General features: G+C 50.7%; 1 protein-coding gene and 1 long non-coding RNA gene across 5 annotated transcripts; one reads left to right on the top strand and one right to left on the bottom strand.

Moving 5' to 3' along the window:
• Positions 1-1,387: 1,387 nt before the first annotated feature.
• On the bottom strand, positions 1,388-8,799 carry LOC135404374 (thioredoxin-like protein 1). The gene is given in 9 exon segments (XM_064639106.1): positions 1,388-1,557; positions 3,938-4,042; positions 4,424-4,596; positions 4,909-4,978; positions 5,512-5,634; positions 6,552-6,725; positions 7,179-7,275; positions 8,511-8,644; positions 8,647-8,799. Coding segments are annotated over 9 exon segments (1,044 nt in total). The 5' UTR covers positions 8,785-8,799; the 3' UTR covers positions 1,388-1,527.
• On the top strand, positions 8,298-21,439 carry LOC135404375 (uncharacterized). Of its 4 annotated transcripts, XR_010425639.1 has the most exons (7): positions 9,101-9,254; positions 11,176-11,242; positions 11,368-11,557; positions 15,323-15,396; positions 20,219-20,285; positions 20,411-20,600; positions 20,951-21,439. It is a non-coding gene; the product is annotated as an uncharacterized LOC135404375 (long non-coding RNA). The 4 variants fall into 4 exon arrangements; XR_010425640.1 differs by lacking the exons at positions 9,101-9,254; positions 15,323-15,396 and adding an exon at positions 8,298-8,318; XR_010425641.1 differs by lacking the exons at positions 9,101-9,254; positions 15,323-15,396 and adding an exon at positions 8,914-8,934.
• Positions 21,440-21,817: the final 378 nt, after the last annotated feature.

Genomic DNA, 21,817 nt, shown 5'->3' with positions numbered 1-21,817 from the left:
CCGCCTCCGCACACCCCGGGCAGCTCCGGCCTGAGGCGAACCCACCCCGAAATGAACCGAAACCCACCAACGAACACAAAGCCCCCGGATAAACCACAGACCCCTCCGAGTTCGGTGGCCAGGGTGACCCAGAGGCAGGAGGGCAGCTGACCCCGGGCAGGCGACAAGCCCGCCCCAAACATCCAGGAAACCCAGGAGCACGGCGGCAGCAGGGCAGGGATGCACTGTAAGTAATAAACATTATACACTTCATTCATTTATAACACCAGAATCGCTGAACCTGGCACATAACTCAGGCGGGAAGGAGGGAGGGAACGAGGCAGTTCCCCAAGAATGCAAAGGGGGTGAGTGCACAAAGTCAGGAACGGGAAGTTATTCGTATTAAAAATGGTTTATTTCTATTTACAATTCCACGTCTTACATCCCTCGAAACAAAAGAGTAAGGAATTAGGAGAGGAGTCAAGCTGTCATCACATGCCATTGATTAACACAGCTCCATGAGGATCCTGGAATATGCAGTGAGAGTGGGAACCAACCAGTGCCTCTCAGAAAATTAGGTTTTATAGATAATTCCCAGTTTTCTTTGGAAAAAGAAATATCTCTATTTTAACAGGAAATTCACTTGGGATGAACATCCAAATGTGCCAAGGCAGAAGAGAACCACCCCACTGTGCCCAAGGAACAGCAATTAGGCCAGGATTTAAGTTTTAATGGGATTTGTGTAATTAAAAATGCAGTAAATTTAACTGAACAAAGAGATTAATTATGGCAATTAAACACTTAGTAAGTTTTCCTGGGAATTCAGAGAATTCTATGGATATGGTGCTGATCAATGCCTGATTTATTAACATTAGTTTGGTAAGTTTTCTTGGAAGTATGCCCTAAGTAGTAAAAAAATTCCAATTAAGATGGAAAATTAATATTTGTAATAAATATTTCCTTACTGAGATCCAGAGAGAGGGAAAACATCCAATAAAATAAATCAGGAACAACATCTAAATCCCAGCCTGCCTGGGAAACAAGGGCAGGAATTTCTAATTTAAAAAACCACTTTTGGAAGACTCAGGAATTCCTTGGAAGTCAAGATTTTAAATCTGCTTCCTCTGCTCTGATTTGGCAGGGAAATGGGAATTAAACAGGTGAAGTTCCTCCTATCTGAGAATTATCTCTATTTAGTGGCAGTAATGATCCAGAGTAACTCAGGTTTCTCTTGTATTTGACATTAGAAACTCTGAGCACACATTTTCTGTGGAGCTTTTCAGTGGAGTCAGGAAGTTTCAATGGAATAAAAGAGCCACAACTGTTGGAATTACAAAATTCAACTTGGCAAAAATCAGGAATTTTACTTACAAATCCATGGAGGAGGAGGAGGACACCAGAAACACACTCCAGCTCAAAGCAATGATTTATTGGAAATGGCAGTAAATCAAACTGACAGTCTCTGGTTATGGTCAAGCAATTATCCAGGAGTCAGAGAGAAAAGGGGGAATCTTGGACTGGGATAAGGCCTTCCAGTGGCTTTGCTTCCTAGTGGCTCTCTCCTTTTTTGCCAACTACCTGGAAGAGGGGAAAAAAACAGGAATAATGTTTCACAGCTCCTGAGCAGGACTCTTTTGGTTTGGTAAATCCAAGTGCAACTCAATTCCCAGTGAGGGAACCCAGGAGCGTTACGGGAGCACCTGGAGGGATGGGAATCCCTTCCCGGGGTTAGGAGGGATGGGAACACACACAAACCCTTCTGTTTAGTGTTGAACACAGCAAGGCTATTTTGGGAGGAGTTAGGAGACGGGAACTGCCAGAGAACACTCCAAAATCCAGGTCACACGTCAAGCATTACACCTTAACACACTCCATAAAAAAGTCAAGTGGGAAAAAAAACCCTGGATGCTCAGTTTGAGGCTGCTCCTTTCCTTGGCATCCTTTCCATGGGCTTCCCCAGAAATACTGACCTGATAATGCAGCTCAAACCCGTACAATAATCCAGGAATTCACAGATATTCCAAAAAAAGCCCAAACCCCCTCAGTCCTGAATCCATGGACCCACGGGAAGCATTTTTCCTGCTCCTTCCCTTTTTTAATTCCTTGTCAAACTGCAACGGGGAGGAATTCTCTCCCACTTTCACCTCAAGGAATCCCTAATCAGGAGCATTTCCAACTGGAAATTCAACCTAATGCTCAAAGGCAGGAAAATTCCAACCTGGCAATGTGGGGGAAGAAGAACAAAATCAGATAATTAATCCAGTTAAAAAAATACAGTTAAACTTGTCACAGAGCAAAATTTATCCCTGCTGTGCTTCCAAACTGTGTCCACACACAGATTAGGCAAAGAAATCAGGAAAAGAAAAAGGAAAACCAGAGTTAAAAGATTAGGGATTAGGTGTTAGGAAGTATGGAATACCAAAAAAAAGTTCGATACCAGTCAGAGGCAGAGAGGGACAAGTGGCCCATGTGAATTATCTGGAAAACCCAGCACATGGATATGGATATTTTGGCATCTCAGCTCAAACCCCACCCGTTTTCTGCCCATCCCACCCCACAATCCCACAGGAAATGTTTATTAAACCCCCAGGTAGGTGGGTTTGATTCCATTTCCCTTCCTTTCCATTAGGATATTACAAAGGAGTCTTGGCAGAGCATCTCCACCAGCCCCACAAAATTCAGCTGGGAAAGGACTCTTTGGTGTGACCTTAAAATGACAAGTTCAGGGTAAAAACGGGGCAAGTGAAGTGTTTAAGGAATGATTTGGAGCAGGGAGAGGAGGGAGAAGCTGAGCTGGTGAGTCGGGAGTGCAGAAGGTGCTGGGACTGTGGGAAAGGCAGGAGCTGAGCAGAGGGAGGGAGGGAAGGAGTGCGAGGCCACACCGATCCCATCATTACTTTTTAATTTCTTCTGCCCTTTTAGTTCTTTGGGAATGGGGAGTTAAGCTGGAAAACAAACAGAAGGAGCGTTACAAGAACCAAAGCAGCAGCAAAAGGTGTAAAAACGTTCAGTGCAAACAGGCAGGTCTGAGGAAACCAAGGAATTTACTCCAGAGGGGGCAAAACATATCCCCTACCCTGTCAGGATTTATCTGTGGCTCTTCCCACTACTCTCCATGGGCTTAAACAGCAATTTTTTCCCTGGTGTCCCTCTTTTCCACCACTCTAAAGACTTCCCTCCTCCTCAAACTCCACGTCTGGGAAGGAAAATAGGAATGTTACAGGTAGTGTTGATGAGGATCTGACTGGGACACATCAGCCAGTTCCTCATCCCGCCCTGCTCCTCTATTTGTGAGCACTTCCTTCCCATCCTGACCTGCCCAGCACAACTCCAGGAGCACTGTGTCCACAGACATTGTCTCCTTTCAAATTTCAAAAGCCCCAGAAACCAAAAAATATGAGAAGATCACCAAGATTTGTAGTTTGGGAAGAACGGGGAAGGTCTGCAATCTGAATTAAGTTAATTTTAGTCCATTAGAACAACTTTTTAATGACTTTGAGCTGCAGTGAAAGGCAGCAAAGCCTGTTAAACCTATTTATTAACTTATTACCTGCAAAGAAATTCAGTTTTATGTTAAGGTCAAATTTTGCTGTTATAAATTAAGTAGGTGCCACATTGCTGTTAGTGCTCTAACCTTCTGAAATGAAAGGTTATTTGTAACATCAGTCGTGGTGCTCTCAGTGTTATTGGTCACCTCCCCAGGAGTTTGCAGGAGCATTTTACAAAGCCTGCTAATTTTTAAAGCAGTTGATTTTAAAATAAGACTCTTTACATTAAAAGGTTCAAAAAAGGGAGTCCCAAAACCAAGATATAAGTCTCAGCTGTTAAAAAATAACATTGCTGTTGGTGTTTAGAACTTGCCAGCCCCTCAAATTTTCACCTATACAGTCTTACCACTGATTCCTACAAAGTTAGTGACCAAAACCTTGTAAAAAGTGGGTTTAGGAACAGGACTCACTCGTTTGAAGTCGTTCATGTTCGTGGCTTGCACTGGAGTGCCAATAAATGTGAAATATGTGATTCGTGTTGTTTCTTCATCACCATGATTGGACTGGACAAACAACTGAACAGGAAAGAAAGCCAAAAAAAAAAGGAGTTAAACTCTCCATCTCTCACTTAATACATAAAACATGAGGTGCCCGAGAAAATTAACCAAACCAGCACTTTTGTCCCAATTATAAAGGTCTCTAACACTCGCAGGAGCTCCTGTCCTGCCAATTTAAATAATTATATATAGAATGCTGGTGTCTTCCTGGTAGTTTGTTTAAACCCCACCCAGCTGGGATTTTCCCAGCTCCCACTTCCCCTCCCGAGGCCACAATGAGGAAGCCAAAGCAGATTCTAAGAAGTCCCAGCTCAGCATCCACTGGAATGACCCTCACCATCAACGCCCCGAGTTACCCGGGGGGTTTCCCCCCAGGTGCCCTCAGGGCAGGGCACTCACAGTGACGCTGTTGACGTTCTGGAATTTGACGTAGCGGAGCTGGATGATGCCATCCTCCCTGATGTCCTCGGGGCCCAGCTCCAGGGCCTGGGTGGGCTCGCTGCGCTCTGCCTCCTCGAAATCCATCGACCGCGGCAGGTTGATGAAGATCTTGATGTATTTGGGCCCTTGCCCTGGGTTAAAATAGAGAGGTGGGATTCCATTTGGGTGTTACATCCCAAAATTACATCTAATTATGAATTTTACGTGATCTCATGATGTAAACTGAGTTACTATAAAAGAGGTTCGTCTCTCAGTTGCTCTCACCTTAACCCTTGGATTAAATCCAAGAGTCTCTGCAGTGCATCAAACATTAATACTTTTATTTATCAAACATTAAGAAACACTTATATTTGTGTATATAACTATAGTAATTATACTTGCACATAAAAGTATAGCAATTCCTTATATTTGCACCCCATCCAACACCCAGACCCCTCACTCACCGTTGTCTGGCCCCTGAAGTTTCATAGAGTAAAGCTTGACAGGCTGACTAAAAGCTACAGTGATAAGCAGCTGTGGAAGGAAACAGAACAAAACCTCCAGTATTAAACACTGTTTTCTTCACTTAAAAACCAACTCAGCACACGAAAGAGGGATAAGGGAGCTTTGGAGTAAAACTCTGGGGTCACCTCCCTCTGCCCACACATTCCCTTTAAATATCAGCGAACACTTTTCTGACTGGAATTTTTTCGCTTTGTATCCTGATTTTTCTGCATCCCCCCTGCAGCAATCCCAGGATAACCCTGGACCCCCTGCCCATGTGTGCCCCCCGTGCCCATGTGTGCCCCCCGTGCCCATGTGTGCCCCCTGTGCCCGTGTGTGCCCCCCGTGCCCGTGTGTGCCCCCCCTGCCCCTGTGTGCCCCCTGTGCCCATGTGTGCCCCCCGTGCCCCTGTGTGCCCCCCGTGCCCATGTGTGCCCCCCGTGCCCCTGTGTGCCCCCTGTGCCCGTGTGTGCCCCCTGTGCCCCTGTGTGCCCCCCGCGTCCCTGTGTGCCCCCCGTGCCCGTGTGTGCCCCCCGTGCCCCTGTGTGCCCCCCGTGCCACACCTGCTCGTCGCAGTCGGACTCCAGGTAGGAGGGGTCCTTGCGCAGGCAGTTCTCGAAGCCGTGCTCGTCGCTCTCGTTGAGACACTCACACCCGGCCTTGTTGATGAAGGGCAGCAGATCCATCTGGGAACAGAGGCAAGAGCACGCTGAGAGCGGGACGAGGCTCCGCGGGCTCGGGGAAGTCACAGGGGTTGGTGACAGAAGGCACAGCAAGCACAAAACACGGGTATCACAGTGCTCAGGTGGGATTTATCCCTTAAATCCTGCATCCCTGCAACCACCTGCCATCCCAAGAACCAGAAACTTGGCACAGGGAGAACTTCCAGATATATTTTTGCTAAACAACAGCACAAGTCACACACACAAACACCAGCCTGGAGTTAGAATCGATTTAATTAAAAACCACCCCAAATTAGTCCTATGTTCCCAACTCTCCAGGCTCCAAGCCATTTAAAAGGGGGTGTTATTGATTAATTATCCATAATTTGATTATCAATAAACTATTCAGATATCAGTAATTAATTGTTGATTAATTATCAATTATCAGTCAGCAGGAAGGGATTCCTGTGTGCCACTCAGGGCAGGCACATCACCTTTTCCAGCTGTTCCTGTGCCATCTTTTTTATTTTATATATTTTATACCCTTGTCATCTTTGTTCTTCTTTGATGGGCAACGAGAAACCTAAAGTGAACACTTTTACTACTGTGCCCTTTGGCAAACATTAGAAAAATAAAATATGAGACATTTTTACACTTTCAAAAAAACGTTTGGAGGAAGGCAGGTTGGGATGGGTGAGAAAAGCATGGAAAACCTTATGATAAACATTAAATTAATTATTTTAACGACTAAGGAGATTTTTCATGCTTATTAAATGTACGCATATCAGTATTTAATTTTTTTCTGGAAAAGGAAGCCCAGATAAGTGATTTTCTGAGGCAGCTTTGCCTAAAATCCTAATATTTGACTTGGAGTGTGTTTAAAAAATGAAGATTTTTTTTGGTCTCCAGGCATTCCAACAAAACCCCCGGGAGATACACACGTATCCTTTGGGGATGTCTGTGTCCTCGCTGTTCCCAGGGTCGTTCTCCAGGTGCTGTTTGATTTTGTCCTCCAAGCCCACGGCATCTGCTCCCTGATATTGGTCGATCCGCACTTTGTTCCGGAAGAACAGGAACGTGGGGGTTGCTGAGATGTTGTTGGTGGCAGCTGTGCCCTGGGAGGCAGAAACCAGTCCCCATTCATTGTCTGAATGACCCTTAGGTCAGTCACCACTGGTCCCACTCATAATATTGATTTATTGCATTTTTGCTTTTCCCCCCTCAATAATTACACCAATATTCGGCTGGAAAGACTCCTTTAACCCCCACTGGTGCTAGATTCTATATTTAAAGTATTATCTTAATAATACAGGCAGCAGGAACTGATAACCTCTCTGTACACTGCTCAAATGAAGGGCAGCACAGTGGGCACTGCAAGAAAACTTTGCTAAATAGGGGGTTTGTTCTCCTGATTTGGGAGAATTTCATATTATGGTTATTTGCGATGCCCCAAACATGGCAACAGCCACAGCACACCCCTTTTAGCTTTAAGCCTGAAGGGTTTGCCTTCAAATTCTCCATTCTCTGCTCTTTGTCTTCCAACTGAAAGTGTTTATTTTCATACCAACCTGGCATTGATGCACATCCACTTCCAAAAACGTTGCCTGGGGGTATTTGTTACTCAGGGCATTGAAGGCTGGAGCTATCCTTAAGCAAGGGCCACATCTGTGAAAACAACACTTCCACTTAATTCCACTTTTATTTTCTTTTTTAAATGCCTGCCCCCAACGGAATCAGCACATTCCTGCTCTTCCCAATATCCTGGTGCAAAAATAACCTCCCTACCTGGCTGCCAGCTGCTGATACAATTAAGGATGAGGAGTTAATTCCCAGCTTCCATGTCACGTGAGTGGCTTCACCTATTAATTAATACTAACTCATATCTGCAACTTAACTGCAGCATTTTTAACTGCTCAATGAAGTGACATAAAGGAGGGCAAAAGCAGAAAAAAACACTATTAATAGAAAAATCGTATCATTACTCCGCATCACATCCCAGGGAAAAACAGCACTTACATGTGACTTAAATATTTAATGGTGATAATGTATCAAAGCTTCAGGGATCATAAAATTCTTACAACAATAAATCTCATTTACACCTGCAACCGGCTCTCCCCATATTAATTTACGGGAATAACTGGTTACATTGTTATTAACATGGCCCTGTTTTCTGCTGATTTAACTCCATCACCTTGGCTGAAAATATGTCATTTTTAATTATTCCGTGCCACCAAAAGTGTGGGAAGCATCCAGCTGCAACTATTCCTGCAAAGGGATATTCTCACTGGGAAAGAAGAAATTAAAATCATCCCCCCCCAAAAAAGTAGAAAATTAGCTAAAAAAAAACCCCAGAATTCAGCAGCAGCAACCGGACAACAACGAGGTGTGCTCTGAAGCCCCAAACCCCCTGGGATTATCACTATTCACAGATTAACGTGAATAATTCAATCGCTGAGGTTTCTCTGGTCACGAATTCATCCAGATCTCGCCGCAGTTGTACCTCAAAGCCCTGCCGAGGAGGGGGAGAGTCTCTGCCTTTGCTGGGCAAACAGCGCGAGGACAGAGCGAACTTTGGTGAGGGCAGAAGATGTTTTTAGAAGTTTGGGATGTTTCATTGCTGTCCGTGCCCCGCTTACAGCAGCTCCCTGACCCGGCACGGGGTTTTAAAGCAGCGCAGCGCCCGATCCCCTCCCGGATCCGAGGGCTGGGTAAGGGCTCGGCGGGAAAGGGGGGTTTAATCCCAGGAACAGGAGCGCGGTGCTGATGCTGTGCCTACATCCGTGTGTCACAGAGTGCCGGCAAGGGCCCAAACGGGCCGGCCCCGCGCCGGGTAACGGGAACGACTGACACAACCCGGGCACAGCGGAGCGCGGCGGGAGCGCGGGGCCGCCCTCACTCACCCCCTCATGGTGAACTTCACCACGGCCAGGCGGGAGCCGGCGGCGCTCAGCTCGGGCTGGAACTCGGTGTCGTTGGCGATCACCTTCACGCCCGCCATGGCGGCGGCCCCGGTGGCGGTGCAGCCCCGGTGGCGGCGCCGGGTGCGATGTGCAGCGTCACGGCGGGCAGGGCGCCCGGCATGCACCGCTGGCGCTGGGCTGGCACGGCCACGGCCACGGGCGCAGGCGCGGCCGCCCCGCGCCGCTCCGCCCGGCCGCCGCCCGCAGCCGCCATATTGGGGCGGGCCGGGGCGGCAGCGCCGCCATCTTGGGGCAGGGCACAGAGGGGCGGGTGACGCCGCCGGCCGCCTTTTTGGGTAGGGGCGGTGCCGCCATCTTGGGGCAGGGCAGAGAGGGACGACGACGACGCCGACCGCCATTTTGGGTAGGGGCGGTGCCGCCATCTTGGGGCAGGGCAGAGAGGGGCGGGTGAGCCGCCGGCCGCCATGTTGGGTAGGGGCGGTGCCGCCATCTTGGGGCAGGGCAGAGAGGGGCGGGTGAGCCGCCGGCCGCCATGTTGGGTAGGGGCGGTGCGCCATCTTGGGCAGGGCAGAGAGGGTGGGCGATGCCGCCGGCGCCATTCCCCTCTCCGTGGAAGCGCTGAGGGCGGCCCGGCGGTTCCCATGGTGACCCGGCTGCCGTCAGGCGCGGCGGCCGCGCTTTGCAGCGATGCGTCCCGGCTCCGGGACAAGGAGCAGGGAGCCGGTGAGAGCGGGATAGCGGGATAGAACGGGGCGGGCACAGCGGGAGCGGCCGGGCGAGCCCCCGGCGGGGATGCTGCGGGGGCCGCCGGGGGCTCTGCGGTACCGGGCGGTGCCGGGACACGGGGATACCGGGAACGGCGTGCGCGGGAGCCCGGGGACAGGGATACACGGGTATCCAGCTATCCATGTGCCCGGGGACAGGGAGACACGGGTATCCAGCTATCCATGTGCCCGGGGACAGGGAGACACGGGTATCCAGCTATCCATGTGCCCGGGGACAGGGAGACACGGGTATCCAGCTATCCATGTGCCCGGGGACAGGGATACACGGGTATCCAGCTATCCATGTGCCCGGGGACAGGGAGACACGGGTATCCAGCTATCCATGTGCCCGGGGACAGGGAGACACGGGTATCCAGGTCCCCGGGGACCCGGGCAATGCAGGACCCAGGTACTCGAACGCCCAGCGAGCCGCGTATCCAGGTGCCCGAGTGCTCGGGGAACTGGGTGTCCAAGTGCCCAGATGCCCAGGGTCACAGTTCTCCAGGTGCCCATGGCCCCAGGTGTCCAGGGACACAGGAATCCATGTACCCAGGTATCCAGGGTCACAGTTCTCCAGGTGCCCATGGCCCCAGGTATCCAGGGACACAGGAATCCATGTGCCCAGGTATCCAGGGTCACAGTTCTCCAGGTGCCCAGGATTGGAGTCCAGATTTCAGCAAGTTTCACCCCAAAACAAGCCCTGGGTTCTTAATGGATGGGAGTCTCTGCCCCTGTTAACGGAGCATGACCTAAGGAGAGGCTGCTCGTACGGAATTAATGCTCTGTGGAGACTGAAATTCCTTTCAGTGCCGGTTTGTTGTGGCCTTGCAGCCTTGCTGCTTTTGTTTCCCTTTCCTGTGCCAGCCCTGTTGGCAGCCGGGGTGGGATTTGGGGTTATGCAGCTGCTTGGGTTAACTGTCCTTCCTGACAGTTTGATACAGGACAAGCCTCTGTGGGTTTGATGTGCCATCACATAAAGCACCAGGAAAACCTGGGAGCAGCTTCCAAGGGGTCAATTAACTGCAGTTTGGAGTCCCAGATTATTATTATCTCGTCCTCTGCCTTGCTTTGGAACCTCCTGCATATCCAGGGAAATGTTTTAATTGTCTTCCCCCTGTTAGTCCTTTTTCTCTGTGCCCAAGTAATAAATAGAAAGTATAATTTGTAATTAAATTTAGAATAATCAGATTTTTATAAAATGCATAAAGAGCCCATTCATAGCTGGTTAATACTATTCAATGCTATTTTGCAGTATTTGGGGGGCAGATTATTTTTGTGTACACCCGTATCCTAATGTTAATTCCTTATTTAATGGCAATAAAAGTGTTTGGGAAGAGCAGCCCTTGGCTGTTGCCCTGCTCTGGTGTGACAAAGGTGGATTTGTCTTCCTCCCATAGATTTATTCTGTTTGGGGGATTTTCTGGCTGTAAAAATCATTATTATGGGTTTCAACATAAACAGCTTGGCTTGATAAAGGTGTTTAGGTGAGTCTTGGATTCAGTATTTAATATCTTGCACTTAAAAAATCAGTTTAATGGGTTTACTCAAATAGGAACCGATCCCAGACTATTAAAATTGGGGAAAAAAACTGCCTCTGAGGACAGAGAGTCTGTGGGCTGAGGTGAGATTGCTGTGAGTGTTGGGATGAGCAATGCAGGGAACAGGGAGCTCAGATCAGTCCTTGGGCAGGAATTGAACTCGGGAGATCGGCTGGTCTGGCCCCAGAGAGCACCACTGAAATCAGAATAATGACCTGGCCTGTGCCCACTGCCACTTATTCACCCAACAAAATTCCAAAGCACGTCTTGGATCTGTTTCAAGAACTTAAAATATCTTTAAAACCAATAAATCACCATTTCCTTCTTCTTTTTCCCTTTCAGGTGGTGGAATTGCCTCTCTGTCCGTGTGCTGAGCTGCGGCTGCAGGGACTGTCAGGCCTTGTTGGCTGTGAGTTTGTGGGGTTCTCCCTGGGAAACTGGAAATAATGAGCAGTCAGGTTGCAGCAATGTTTTGTGAAGCCTTTGCCTTTTCTGTGCCTGTGGCTGACAGCTCTCCTCTTTGTGCCTTTGCAGCTGTTGCCTGGTGTCATTTCCCTGCCTGAGCTGGCTGTGGGTCGGTGTGGGACGGCGAGGCCGGAGAGAGCGAGCGGAGGAGCCTCGGGCTGGAGAGGGGCAGGAGAAAGGCCCTGTGGGCAAAGGGACCTCCCCGTGTGCCCAGGGCCCTGCGGGGGACAGGATGGACACTCTGGGGTCACCCTGAGGGGTGAGTGGAGAGCCTGGGGCAGGATGTGAGTTCACCTCCGGGGAATAAAGAGGGCACGTTTGTGAGGGAAGAGCTGAGGGGTTTTGTCAGGAAGAGAATGCCCAGTTTTGGGGTAACAAAGATCAAATCAATTTTGTGGAGGAAGGAGAAAATTGGGGGTGAAACTGGATGTTATTTGTAGTGGAGAGAATGAGCACTGAGAGGTGAACAGGGGCACTCAGCAGTGGGCATGCAGGGAAAGTTCTGAGAGTAAACTTGCAATAGTCTCTAGGGTAGAGATTGAACATATTTAGGTATTAAAGAGGTGATCAGATGTGGAGAGGTAGGGAAATTTTAGGGGGTAAAATCTGGGGCAATCTGTAGCAGAGAGAATGAAAATGTTGTGTTAAAACAGAGGTAATCAGGAGTGGGCTGGAAGGGAAAGTTGTGGGGGTGAGATAGGAGAGAGTATCCATGGCAGGGAATGACTGTTTGGAGGTGAAGCTGAGGGAATCAGCAGTGGACAGGGAGGGAAAACATTGGGGTAAACTCTGGGGCAGTGTGTAGCAGAGAGAAGGAAGATTTTGGGGTCAGCTGAGGCCGTCAGGAGTGGGCAGGAAAGGAAAGTTCTGGGGGTAAAACTCGAGAAAACCTCCGGGTTAGAAAATGAACCTTTGGAGGTAAAAAAGAGTTACTGAGTGGTGTGCAGGTGGAGAAAACTGTGGGGGTTAAATGTGAGGTGATCTGTGGGGAGAGAACGAAGATCTCGTGTTGTGGGCTGGAAGGGCAGGTTTTGGGGCTTCAAAAGGAGGTCGATTCTCTGCGGGGAGAGAATGAAGCAAAGCAAATAAAATAAAGGAAAAGAAAAAAATAAAACTAAAAGAAATAAAAAATAAAAATGAAATAAAATGATAATAAAATAAAATAAAAATAAAGAAAATAAATGGAAAATAAAATAAAATGAAATTTAAAAAAAGAAATTAAATAAAAGAAAAATAAAACTAAATAAAATAATAAAAAATGAAATAAAATAAACAAAAAAAGAAAGAAACTAAAATGAAAATGAAATAAAATGCAATTACAGAAAGAAGTGAAATAAAAGAAAAATAGAATTAAATAAAATAATAAAAAATGCAAAAAAATAAACAAAAATAAGAAGAAAAATAAAACAAAAATGAAAATAAAATGAATAAAAAGAAATAAAATTAAATTAAATTAAATGAAAATAAAAAAAAGAAAGGAAATAAAATGAAAATAAAATTAAATTTAAAAAGAAACAAAATAAAAGGAAAATAAAGTTAAATAAAATAATAAATAATGCAATAAAATAAACAAAAATAAAAAGACAATAAAATGAAAATGAAGTAAAAAGAAATAAAATAAAATGAAAATAAAATAAAATAAAAATAAAAATAAAAGAATGAAATAAAGTGAAATTAAAAGAAAGAAACGAAATAAAAAGAAAGAAAATTAAATAATTTAAAACTGAAATCAAATAAGCGAAAAGAAATAAAATGAAATAAAATAAAAAGAAATAAAATAGAATAAAATAAAGTAAAAAGAAAGAAAATAAGGTGTTTTCTTTGAGGTAAACTGAGGTAAATTGAGGTAAAGTGAGGCGATGAGCGGTGGAGAGGTCCGGAAAATGTGGGGTGTTAAAGTCGGGGCAATGTGGTGGGCAGAGCAGGAGTGTTTGGAGGTGGGTTGAGGCTGTGAGCAGTGGGCAGGAGGGGCTAATTTTGGGGTGTCCCTGGGGTCGGTGCTTTGTCCCGCGGGTGCAGCGAGGCCGATCCCCGCGGCCGCTTTGTGAGGCAGGTGCCGGGTTTGGGGCTGTGTGTCAGGGAGGGCAGGGGGGCTGCGGCTGGGGCGCGGGGGGCGCGGGGGGTCCTTTGCGGGCCGGCGGTGTCGGGGCTGCAGTACCGGCCGTGTCCGCCAGGCGGAGACTGCGGGGCACAAGCCGAGGGTGCCCCGGGCCCGGGCCAGAGCCGGGCAGGGCCGGGAGGGTTTGGGAGTCCCGGCGGGGACAGGACCGAGGGCTCGGGGCACATTCAAACCCCCCCGACCGTCCCCGCAGCGCTGCCCTCGGCCGGGAGCGTCCGATCCCGCCGGGAATGCGGGAGCGGGGAACGGCCGGGGCATTCCCAGCGGGAATGCGGGAGGGGCGGGACTGGGATGAGCGACAGCGGGAGGGGCCCGTGAGGGGAGTGTGGGGCGGTGACCGAGGGGACGGACAGGGCGGGGGGACGGGGCCGGAGAAGGGTGTGGGGTGGGGCTGTGACCATGGAAGGGGTGTGGGGTGGGGCTGTGACCATAGAAGGGGTGTGGGGTGGGGCGGTGTCCATAAAAGGAGTTTTAGGGAGGGAAAATGCCCATAAAAAGAGCATGTGGGGCGGGGCGATGCCCATAAAGGGAGTGCTGGGACGGGGAGACGCCCATATAGGGTTGTGTAGGGCGGGGTTATACCCCTAAAAGGAGTGTCGGGGCGGGGCGATGCCCATGTAGGGTTGTGTAGGGCGGAGTTATGTCCCTAAAAGGAGTGTCGGGGCGGGGCGATGCCCATGTAGGGTTGTGTAGGGCGGGTTCTGTCCATAAAAGGATCCCGTGGGGCGGGGCGATGCCCATGTAGGGTTGTGTAGGGCGGGTTCTGTCCATAAAAGGATCCCGTGGGGCGGGGCGATGCCCGTCCAAGGAGTGCCGGGGCGGGACGAGATCCATAACGGGATGTCCGGGTCCCTTCCCCGCGGCATCGCAGCCGAGGCTGCCGGGGAGTCCCGGCCCGTGCGGGGGCGGTGGGCGGTGGGCCATGGGCCATGGGAGATGGGCGGTGGGCGATGGGCGGTGTGCGGTGGGCGATGGGCGGTGGGCGGTGGTCGATGGGCGATGGGCGATGGGCGATGGGCGATGGGCGGTGGGCGATGGGCGATGGGCGGTGGGCGGTGGGCGATGGGCGATGGGCCGTGGGCGGTGGGCGGTGGGCGGTGGGCGGTGGGCGGTGGGCGGTGGGCGGTGGGCGGTGGGCCATGGGCGGTGGGCGGTGGGCGATGGGCCGTGGGCGATGGGCGGTGGGCGGTGGGCGGTGGGCGGTGGGTTCGTTCCTGTGCTCGGGGGGCAGCGGGAGCTGCGCTGCGGGGCGGGACGGGCGGGAGGTGCCGGGGACGGCGGGGAAGCCGCGGCGGGGCCCGGGGGCTGCAGCTCTCGGGCTCTGCCCGGGCTCGGCGGGAGGAGCCGGGGGACGGCACGGCGCGATTCGGGTCCTTTTTGTCCCGATTTTCTGGTTTCCTTTTCGACCGCTGCGGTGCTGGGCAGGAAAGGCTGGGAAGGAAAGCCCGGGAGCGGCTTCCCGACGGGCTTTGCAGCCATTTGGCACCTTGGGAGGAGGCACAAATCCCCGCGGGGCTGAGCGAGGGCTGCGGGGAGCGCAGCAGGTGCGGAGCTGGGCCGGGGCTGGGACCGGTCCCCAAAACCCGCAGCCAAAAGCGGCCCAAAAGAACCCCGGAGCCCAGCGAGGGTGACAAAAGGACGGGGCAGCCCCAGGTGTGGCCGGTGAGGATGACGAGGGGCCGGCCCTGCCGGGGGGTTTGCTGGGAGCACTTTTTGTCGGGAGCTTCTGCAGGGGAGCCGTGGATCCCGGGGAGTCTCTCCAGCCAGGAAGTTCCCCTGATCTTTTAGCTCCTAAAACCAGTGAGTTTTATTTCCTCTGTGCACAAAACCTGATGGTATTTGTTAAACTCACTTGCTAAGTTCTGCATTGCTTGATGAACCCTTTCCTTCTTTGCCTTTTCCTAGAGGGATGATCGGTCCTGCCTTGGAAGCAAGAGAATGTCCTGGTGTCTGGGAATATTTTGGCCATAAAACTGGAGGTAAACTGTAGGGGACAGAATGTGTATTTGGAGTGTAATAGCTCAGCAAGTCAGGAGGGGAGCGATTCAAGTCATAAAGAGGAAATCAATATTTTGGGGCTGCCTTTCTGAGAGGGAATAACAATTGTTTTCCGTGGGAAGGCAAGCACGTGGCCCCCATGATTTAAGGTGTAGATGAGAGCCTGCCCAGGGGAGGTAAAGGACAGCAAGACTTTTGTGTGCTGACCCTTTATGGACAAATTGGTGGAAAGGTGAAGCTTTCACTCAGCATCTGGGAAAGACGGAGGGACAGACCGATCTCACTTAGTTCCTTGGTGCTGTGTTAATGCTTTTGGCTCCTTTTCTCTCCAGTTGTGCCCTCGGCTGATGCTCAGCTCTGTTCAGTGCCCAGCGGCTGGTGGAGTGTGGCGAGTTGTGCTTCCTGCCGGGCGGGAGCTGCCTTGGGAAGCTGCTCTGTCCCCACGGCTGTGCCGAGCTGGGAGCTTGGACAGGTAAGGGCAGGACCCGTCCTGCCGGTGAGGATGGGTTTGGCTGGGGGAGGATGGAATGGAGTGTGTGCCTGTTAACTCCGAGGAGAGCCAAAAGCTGGGAGAGACCCCAAGCAGGTTTGGTACCATGAGAGCAGCTTCCAAAGCCCTTGAGTGTTGGAGAAATGTCTAGGAGAAGCAGTTCCTTTTTTGCAGGGAGCCATTTTGCAAGGCCAGGGGGGTTGCCGTGCTCTCCAGTAAAAATACCGCCCTTGGGATGTCCAGGGGGAGGAAATCTTGGCCACGTGTGGGCTGGAGAAAAGGTGTGTGGGTGCCTGTGTGTGCCACCTGTGTGTGCAGGAAGGGGGTTCTGGTGCCATTGGGCTGCCAGGGAGCCAAAAAGGGCACAGTTGTGTGAAAAAGGCCAAAGCTCTGTTGGCCTCTGTCGACACCTGCACCAAAGGAGATGCAAATTTCCCCCCCTTGGTTGCAGACTGCCCAAAGCTCCTAGGAAAGGAAGTTTTAGTTTCCTCCCCAGCTTTGTGCTCAAGGTTTCCTTGCTCCTCTCTCAGCAGGATGTCGAGTGCCACCGTGTGCCCGAGGTGCCCCTTTCTCCTACTGGGAGAGCAGGAGGTGGAAGGAAAGGATCCCCAGGCATCTGCAGGCACAAGGGACTCGTCCAACTGGGATTTGCTTCCAGCCCATGGTAAGATGGATTTTCAGGGTCCCACGGGCCACGGGCCGGCTCTCCTGCTGGAGTTTTTGGGTGCTGGACTGGAACCCAAAGAGCAAACCTAAAGTCAGGTCTGTTCTGGAGTGTGTTCCACTTGTGCAAAGCTCCTTCCCTCTGTTTGTTTTCTGTTCTGGAAAGCACAGTCTGGGGGGCCCGGGCACTTCCTATGAAATGATGCCACGGAAATCATTTTGTACTGAGAGGGGAAAGGAGCTGTCTGTGGGAGGTCAGATGTCCACGATAAAAGCTCGATGTTTTTTCAGTCAGTGAGCTCTTAAAATCTCTTAGTGTGTGGGAATACCTGGCTTCTAAAACTCACCAGCTGAGTCTGAGAGGTTTCTTTGCAGAGCTGTTTTCAGGCAGCAGAATTGGCCCCCAGGAGGGACTCTGTGCCTGCTCTCCCGTGGCTCCAAGGGATCTCTGGCCCTTCACGCCGGCACCGAGATTTTCTCGGGAAGGGCCTCAGATCCCCAGACCGGTCTGGGACACAGGCAAGATCCCCCTGCCTTTAGAAATGAGGCCTTCTTGTGGCTTCCTCCCTGTACCCGTTGGTGGGTTCCAAAGAAGGCCTCTGGAAGTGCCTTTTGGGCTGTCCATTGAAGCCTTGGGACCAAATTGGGCCCCCTGGAGGGACAGTGCTGTTGGTGCCCCCCGGGTTGGGGCACCCCGAAGACTCCAGCGCGCACCGAAAGGATTATTCGGGGAGATCCTCGGGGTGCCCGGCCCTGGGGAGCTCAAAGCAAGGTCCCTGCAATGGATTCAGGCATTGCTGAGAGTATCCCAGGGGTCCCTGTCCCTGCTAGACATGGAGCTCTCTAATGGGCTGTAACTGGGTGATAAAAGTGGTGCTCCAAGTGCCAAAGAAGTGTGGGGTTGGGATTAAGAAATGAGCAGTGAGGGTCCAATTGGCTGTTTTCTCTTGAATGTGACTGTGAGAGCTGCAGGAGTGCCAGGTGTGTGTTCCAGTCCCCAGCATTTGGTTTGCACCTGTCCTGGTCAGACACAGGTCCAACTTGCTCAGTCCTTAACCCAACAGAGGGAGAATTAAGGACTGGCAGTGTTAAGGTGATTGCTGTGACAGGGGTTAAACTGTGAAACTATTGGGTAATTCCCGAGTTTGTCTGTTTGCCAAACTCACCCAAACCTGTGCTAGGAAGAGATGGACTGGAAAAGTTGAGGCAGAAATGGAATTGAAAACTGGGGCTATTGACACTGTAATTGCTGAAAGGAAATGTGTCCAAGCAGCAGCTCTTGTTGTGCAGGGAATAACTCCTGTCAGCAGCAAGGCCCCGACTGAAGTGGCAGCTGCAGTTGTTCCTGTCGTGTGGGCCAGTGGAATTGCAGGAGAGTGGACAAGGGCAGAAGCTGTAGGTATTGCCCCTAATGTGGGATCTGCCTGGATTCTTTATGGAATGTGATCTGTGTGTAACAGCTTCCCGTGGCTGGCTGTGCAGGTGGGGCAGTGCCCGAGTGTCCCGTGGGATCCCAAGGTTGGAAAAGCCCTTTGAGCCCCCGGGGTGTGAGTGCTGCCCCAGCCCTGCCCAGGCCAGCCCAGCCCGTGTCCCCAAGGGCCACAGGAGGAGCATCCCCTGAGGGACAGGCCTGGGGTGAGGGCTGTGGGCACTGCCAGTGTCCTTGCTCCTGGAGCGGGGCTGGGGGTTCCCAGAGAGGCCCCAGCAGCCCTTCCCTTGTCCCTGGCCTTGGCAGGAAGGCTGGCTGGTGTGAGAGCACAGTGTGCAGGGCCAGCAGCCCAAAGCCACCCTGGGACATTTCCCTGCAGTTCAGGGAAGCTCTGCTTGCAGCACCTCCAAGTCCTGCGTGCTCAGCACCTCTTCCTGTGGGTTTGGATGCCCTTGGAAAGAGATTTCAGGATATTCAGTGAGCTGTGCCAGCCAGAGAGCTTTTGGCTGCCCTAAATGGAGCTTTTAAACCTCAGCCCCCCAGGGTTTGTTGTGGGGGGGAGATAGGAGAGAGTATCCATGGCAGGGAATGACTATTTGGAGGTGAAACTGAGGGAATCAGCAGTGGACAGGGAGGGAAAAATGTGGAGTAAACTCTGGGGCAGTGTGTAGCAGAGAAAGTTACTGAGTGGTGTGCAGATGGAGAAAACTGGGGGGGTTAAATGTGAGGTGATCTGTGGGGGAGAGAACGAAGATCTTGTGTTAAAAACGAGGTGACCAGCTGTGGGCTGGAAGGGCAGGTTTGGGGGCTTCAAAAGGAGGTTGATTCTCTGTGGGGAGCGAATGAAGCAAAGGAAATAAAATAAAGGAAAAGAAAAAATAAAACTAAAAGAAATAAAAAGAAAAAAAATGAAATTAAATAAAATTAAAATAAAATAAAAAAGAAAGAAAATAAAATGAAAATAAAATAAAATGAAATTTAAAAAAGAAATGAAATAAAAGGAAAATAAAACTAAATAAAATAATAAAAAATTAAATAAAATAAACAAAAATAAAAAGAAAGAAAATAAAATGAAAATGAAATAAAATGAAATTAAAGAAAGAAGTGAAATAAAAGGAAAATAAAATAATAAAAAATGCAATAAAATAAACAAAAATAAGAAGAAAAAATAAAATGAAAATGAAAATAGAATTAATAAAAAGAACTAAAATAAAAGAAAATAAAATGAAAATAAAAGAAAAGAAAAGAAAATGAAAATAAAATTAAATAAAATAATAAATAATGCTATAAAATAAACAAAAAATAAAAAGAAAGAAAATAAAATGAAAATGAAGTAAAAATAAGAAAAATAAAATAAAATGAAAATAAAATTAAAAGAAAAGGAAACGAAATAAAAGGAAAATAAAATAAAATCATTTCAAAAATGAACTCGAATAAATGAAAAGAAATAAAATGAAATAAAATGAAAAGAAATAAAATAAAAAGAAAGAAAATAAGGTGTTTTCTTTGAGGTAAACTGAGGTAAATTGAGGTAAAGTGAGGCGATGAGCGGTGGAGAGGTCTGGAAAATGTGGGGTGTTAAAGTCGGGGCAATGTGGTGGGCAGAGCAGGAGTGTTTGGAGGTGGGTTGAGGCTGTGAGCAGTGGGCAGGAGGGGCTAATTTTGGGGTGTCCCTGGGGTCGGTGCTTTGTCCCGCGGGTGCAGCGAGGCCGATCCCCGCGGCCGCTTTGTGAGGCAGGTGCCGGGTTTGGGGCTGTGTGTCAGGGAGGGCAGGGGGGCTGCGGCTGGGGCGCGGGGGGCGCGGGGGGTCCTTTGCGGGCCGGCGGTGTCGGGGCTGCAGTACCGGCCGTGTCCGCCAGGCGGAGACTGCGGGGCACAAGCCGAGGGTGCCCCGGGCCCGGGCCAGAGCCGGGCAGGGCCGGGAGGGTTTGGGAGTCCCGGCGGGGACAGGACCGAGGGCTCGGGACGGTGCTGGGAGTGTGGGGATGAGCGATCCGGGGAACGGGGAGCTCAGATCAGTCCGTGGGCACGAACTGAACTTAGGAAATCAGCTGGTCTGGCCCCAGAGAGCCCCACTGAAATCTGGATTAGTGACCTGGCCTGTGCCCAACACTCATTGTGTACCCAACAGAATTCCAAACAAGTCTTCGTTCTGTTTTAAGAACTTAAAATAACTTTAAAACCAATAAATCACCATTTCCTCCTTCTTTTTCCCTTTCAGGTGGTGGAATTGCCTCTCTGTCCGTGTGCTGAGCTGCGGCTGCAGGGACTGTCAGGCCTTGTTGGCTGTGAGTTCGTGGGGTTCTCCCTGGGAGAGTGGAAATAATGAGCAGTCAGGTTGCAGCAATGTTTTGTGAAGCCTTTGCCTTTTCTGTGCCTGTGGCTGACAGCTCTCCTCTTTGTGCCTTTGCAGCTGTTGCCTGGTGTCATTTCCCTGCCTGAGCTGGCTGTGGGTCGGTGTGGGACGGCGAGGCCGGAGAGAGCGAGCGGAGGAGCCTCGGGCTGGAGAGGGGCAGGAGAAAGGCCCTGTGGGCAAAGGGACCTCCCCGTGTGCCCAGGGCCCTGCGGGGGACAGGATGGACACTCTGGGGTCACCCTGAGGGGTGAGTGGAGAGCCTGGGGCAGGATGTGAGTTCACCTCCGGGGAATAAAGAGGGCACGTTTGTGAGGGAAGAGCTGAGGTCACGTGTTTCACCACATTGGCCAAAGTTGTGTTTGCACAAACTGGGGCCAGAAGTGAAGGTCCATCCAAAGGAAGCCCTGCTCAACCTCCAAATCCCAGGATAAGTTCTACAGGCTGCTAAGTGAGGGAATAAAACTACACAAAACGGAACCAAGAGCACAAATAAGGTCCCTGGGAATCCCATTACATTGTTGTCATAGAGTTTTTAACAGATTTTGAAGTTTTTTATGACAGCAATATGTTTCTTCCTATGGATTTTTCCCTCTGCAGGATTTGGGGTTTGTTTAGGTTTTGAATCCCTCCCAGTGGCCCGGGCCAGAGGGGCTGTGGTTGCCAGCTGCTCCCCGTGTCCGTGCTGAACCAGCATCCCAGGGGCACAACAGGCGCCGGCGACACTTCCAAAGGAAGATTTGTCTCTCTGTGGGAAGCCGGGATTTCCAGGAGCCAGAGACGTTCCTGTCCAGCGTGGTTCACCTCCCGCCCTCCCCGAGCACGGCGCGGGCCACTGCAAGGAAGGATTCCTTGTTGCCCGTCCCCAGCCGGTCCCAGCCCAGCTGGCCGTGCTCCCTGGGCCTGTTCGTGCAGAGGAGGGAGAGCTGCGCAGATTTATTAAGAGTGCATTTCCTGGCAGTATTTGTCTGCAGTCTTTCCCTCCTTTGACTCCCAGGGCAGCGTCCGGTTTTCTTATTTCCTCGTGTGTAGCTGTTTGCATCCTAGGCAGGACCTGCCTCATCTGGAAATAAAGATGAAATATTTTAAGTGGGTTTTTAAAACCAGAGGGTTTGCCAGTGGAGGGTGCGAGTTGCAGAGACGGGGAGGAGGAGAAGAAGGAGAGCATCAGGTGTGGGATGAGCTGCACCTTCTCGAGTGCGGGAACAAGTGGCTGTTGGAAATTGCAGAAGTTGGGAAGGCGGGAGGGGAATGCTGGAAGCAGAGCCGGGAGCGGGCTGTGCCGGAGCCGCGGCAGGGTCGGTGCCCGCTCCGGGGCGGCTGCGCTGCCGGGGCTGCCCGAGCGCGGACACGGGGACAGACGGGCGGGGGGGCCCAGCCCCGCCCTCGGGGGAGGAGCGAGGGGGGAGCGGGGCCTCGGGGGGCGGGGCCGGCGCAGGTGCGCGAGGCCGCAGCGCGCGTGCGCGG

This window comes from Pseudopipra pipra, chromosome W (assembly GCF_036250125.1).
Source record: "Pseudopipra pipra isolate bDixPip1 chromosome W, bDixPip1.hap1, whole genome shotgun sequence".
Taxonomy (NCBI): domain Eukaryota; kingdom Metazoa; phylum Chordata; class Aves; order Passeriformes; family Pipridae; genus Pseudopipra; species Pseudopipra pipra.
Note: the sequence above shows the minus strand (reverse complement) of the source record. Positions and strands in the feature narration are given on the sequence as shown.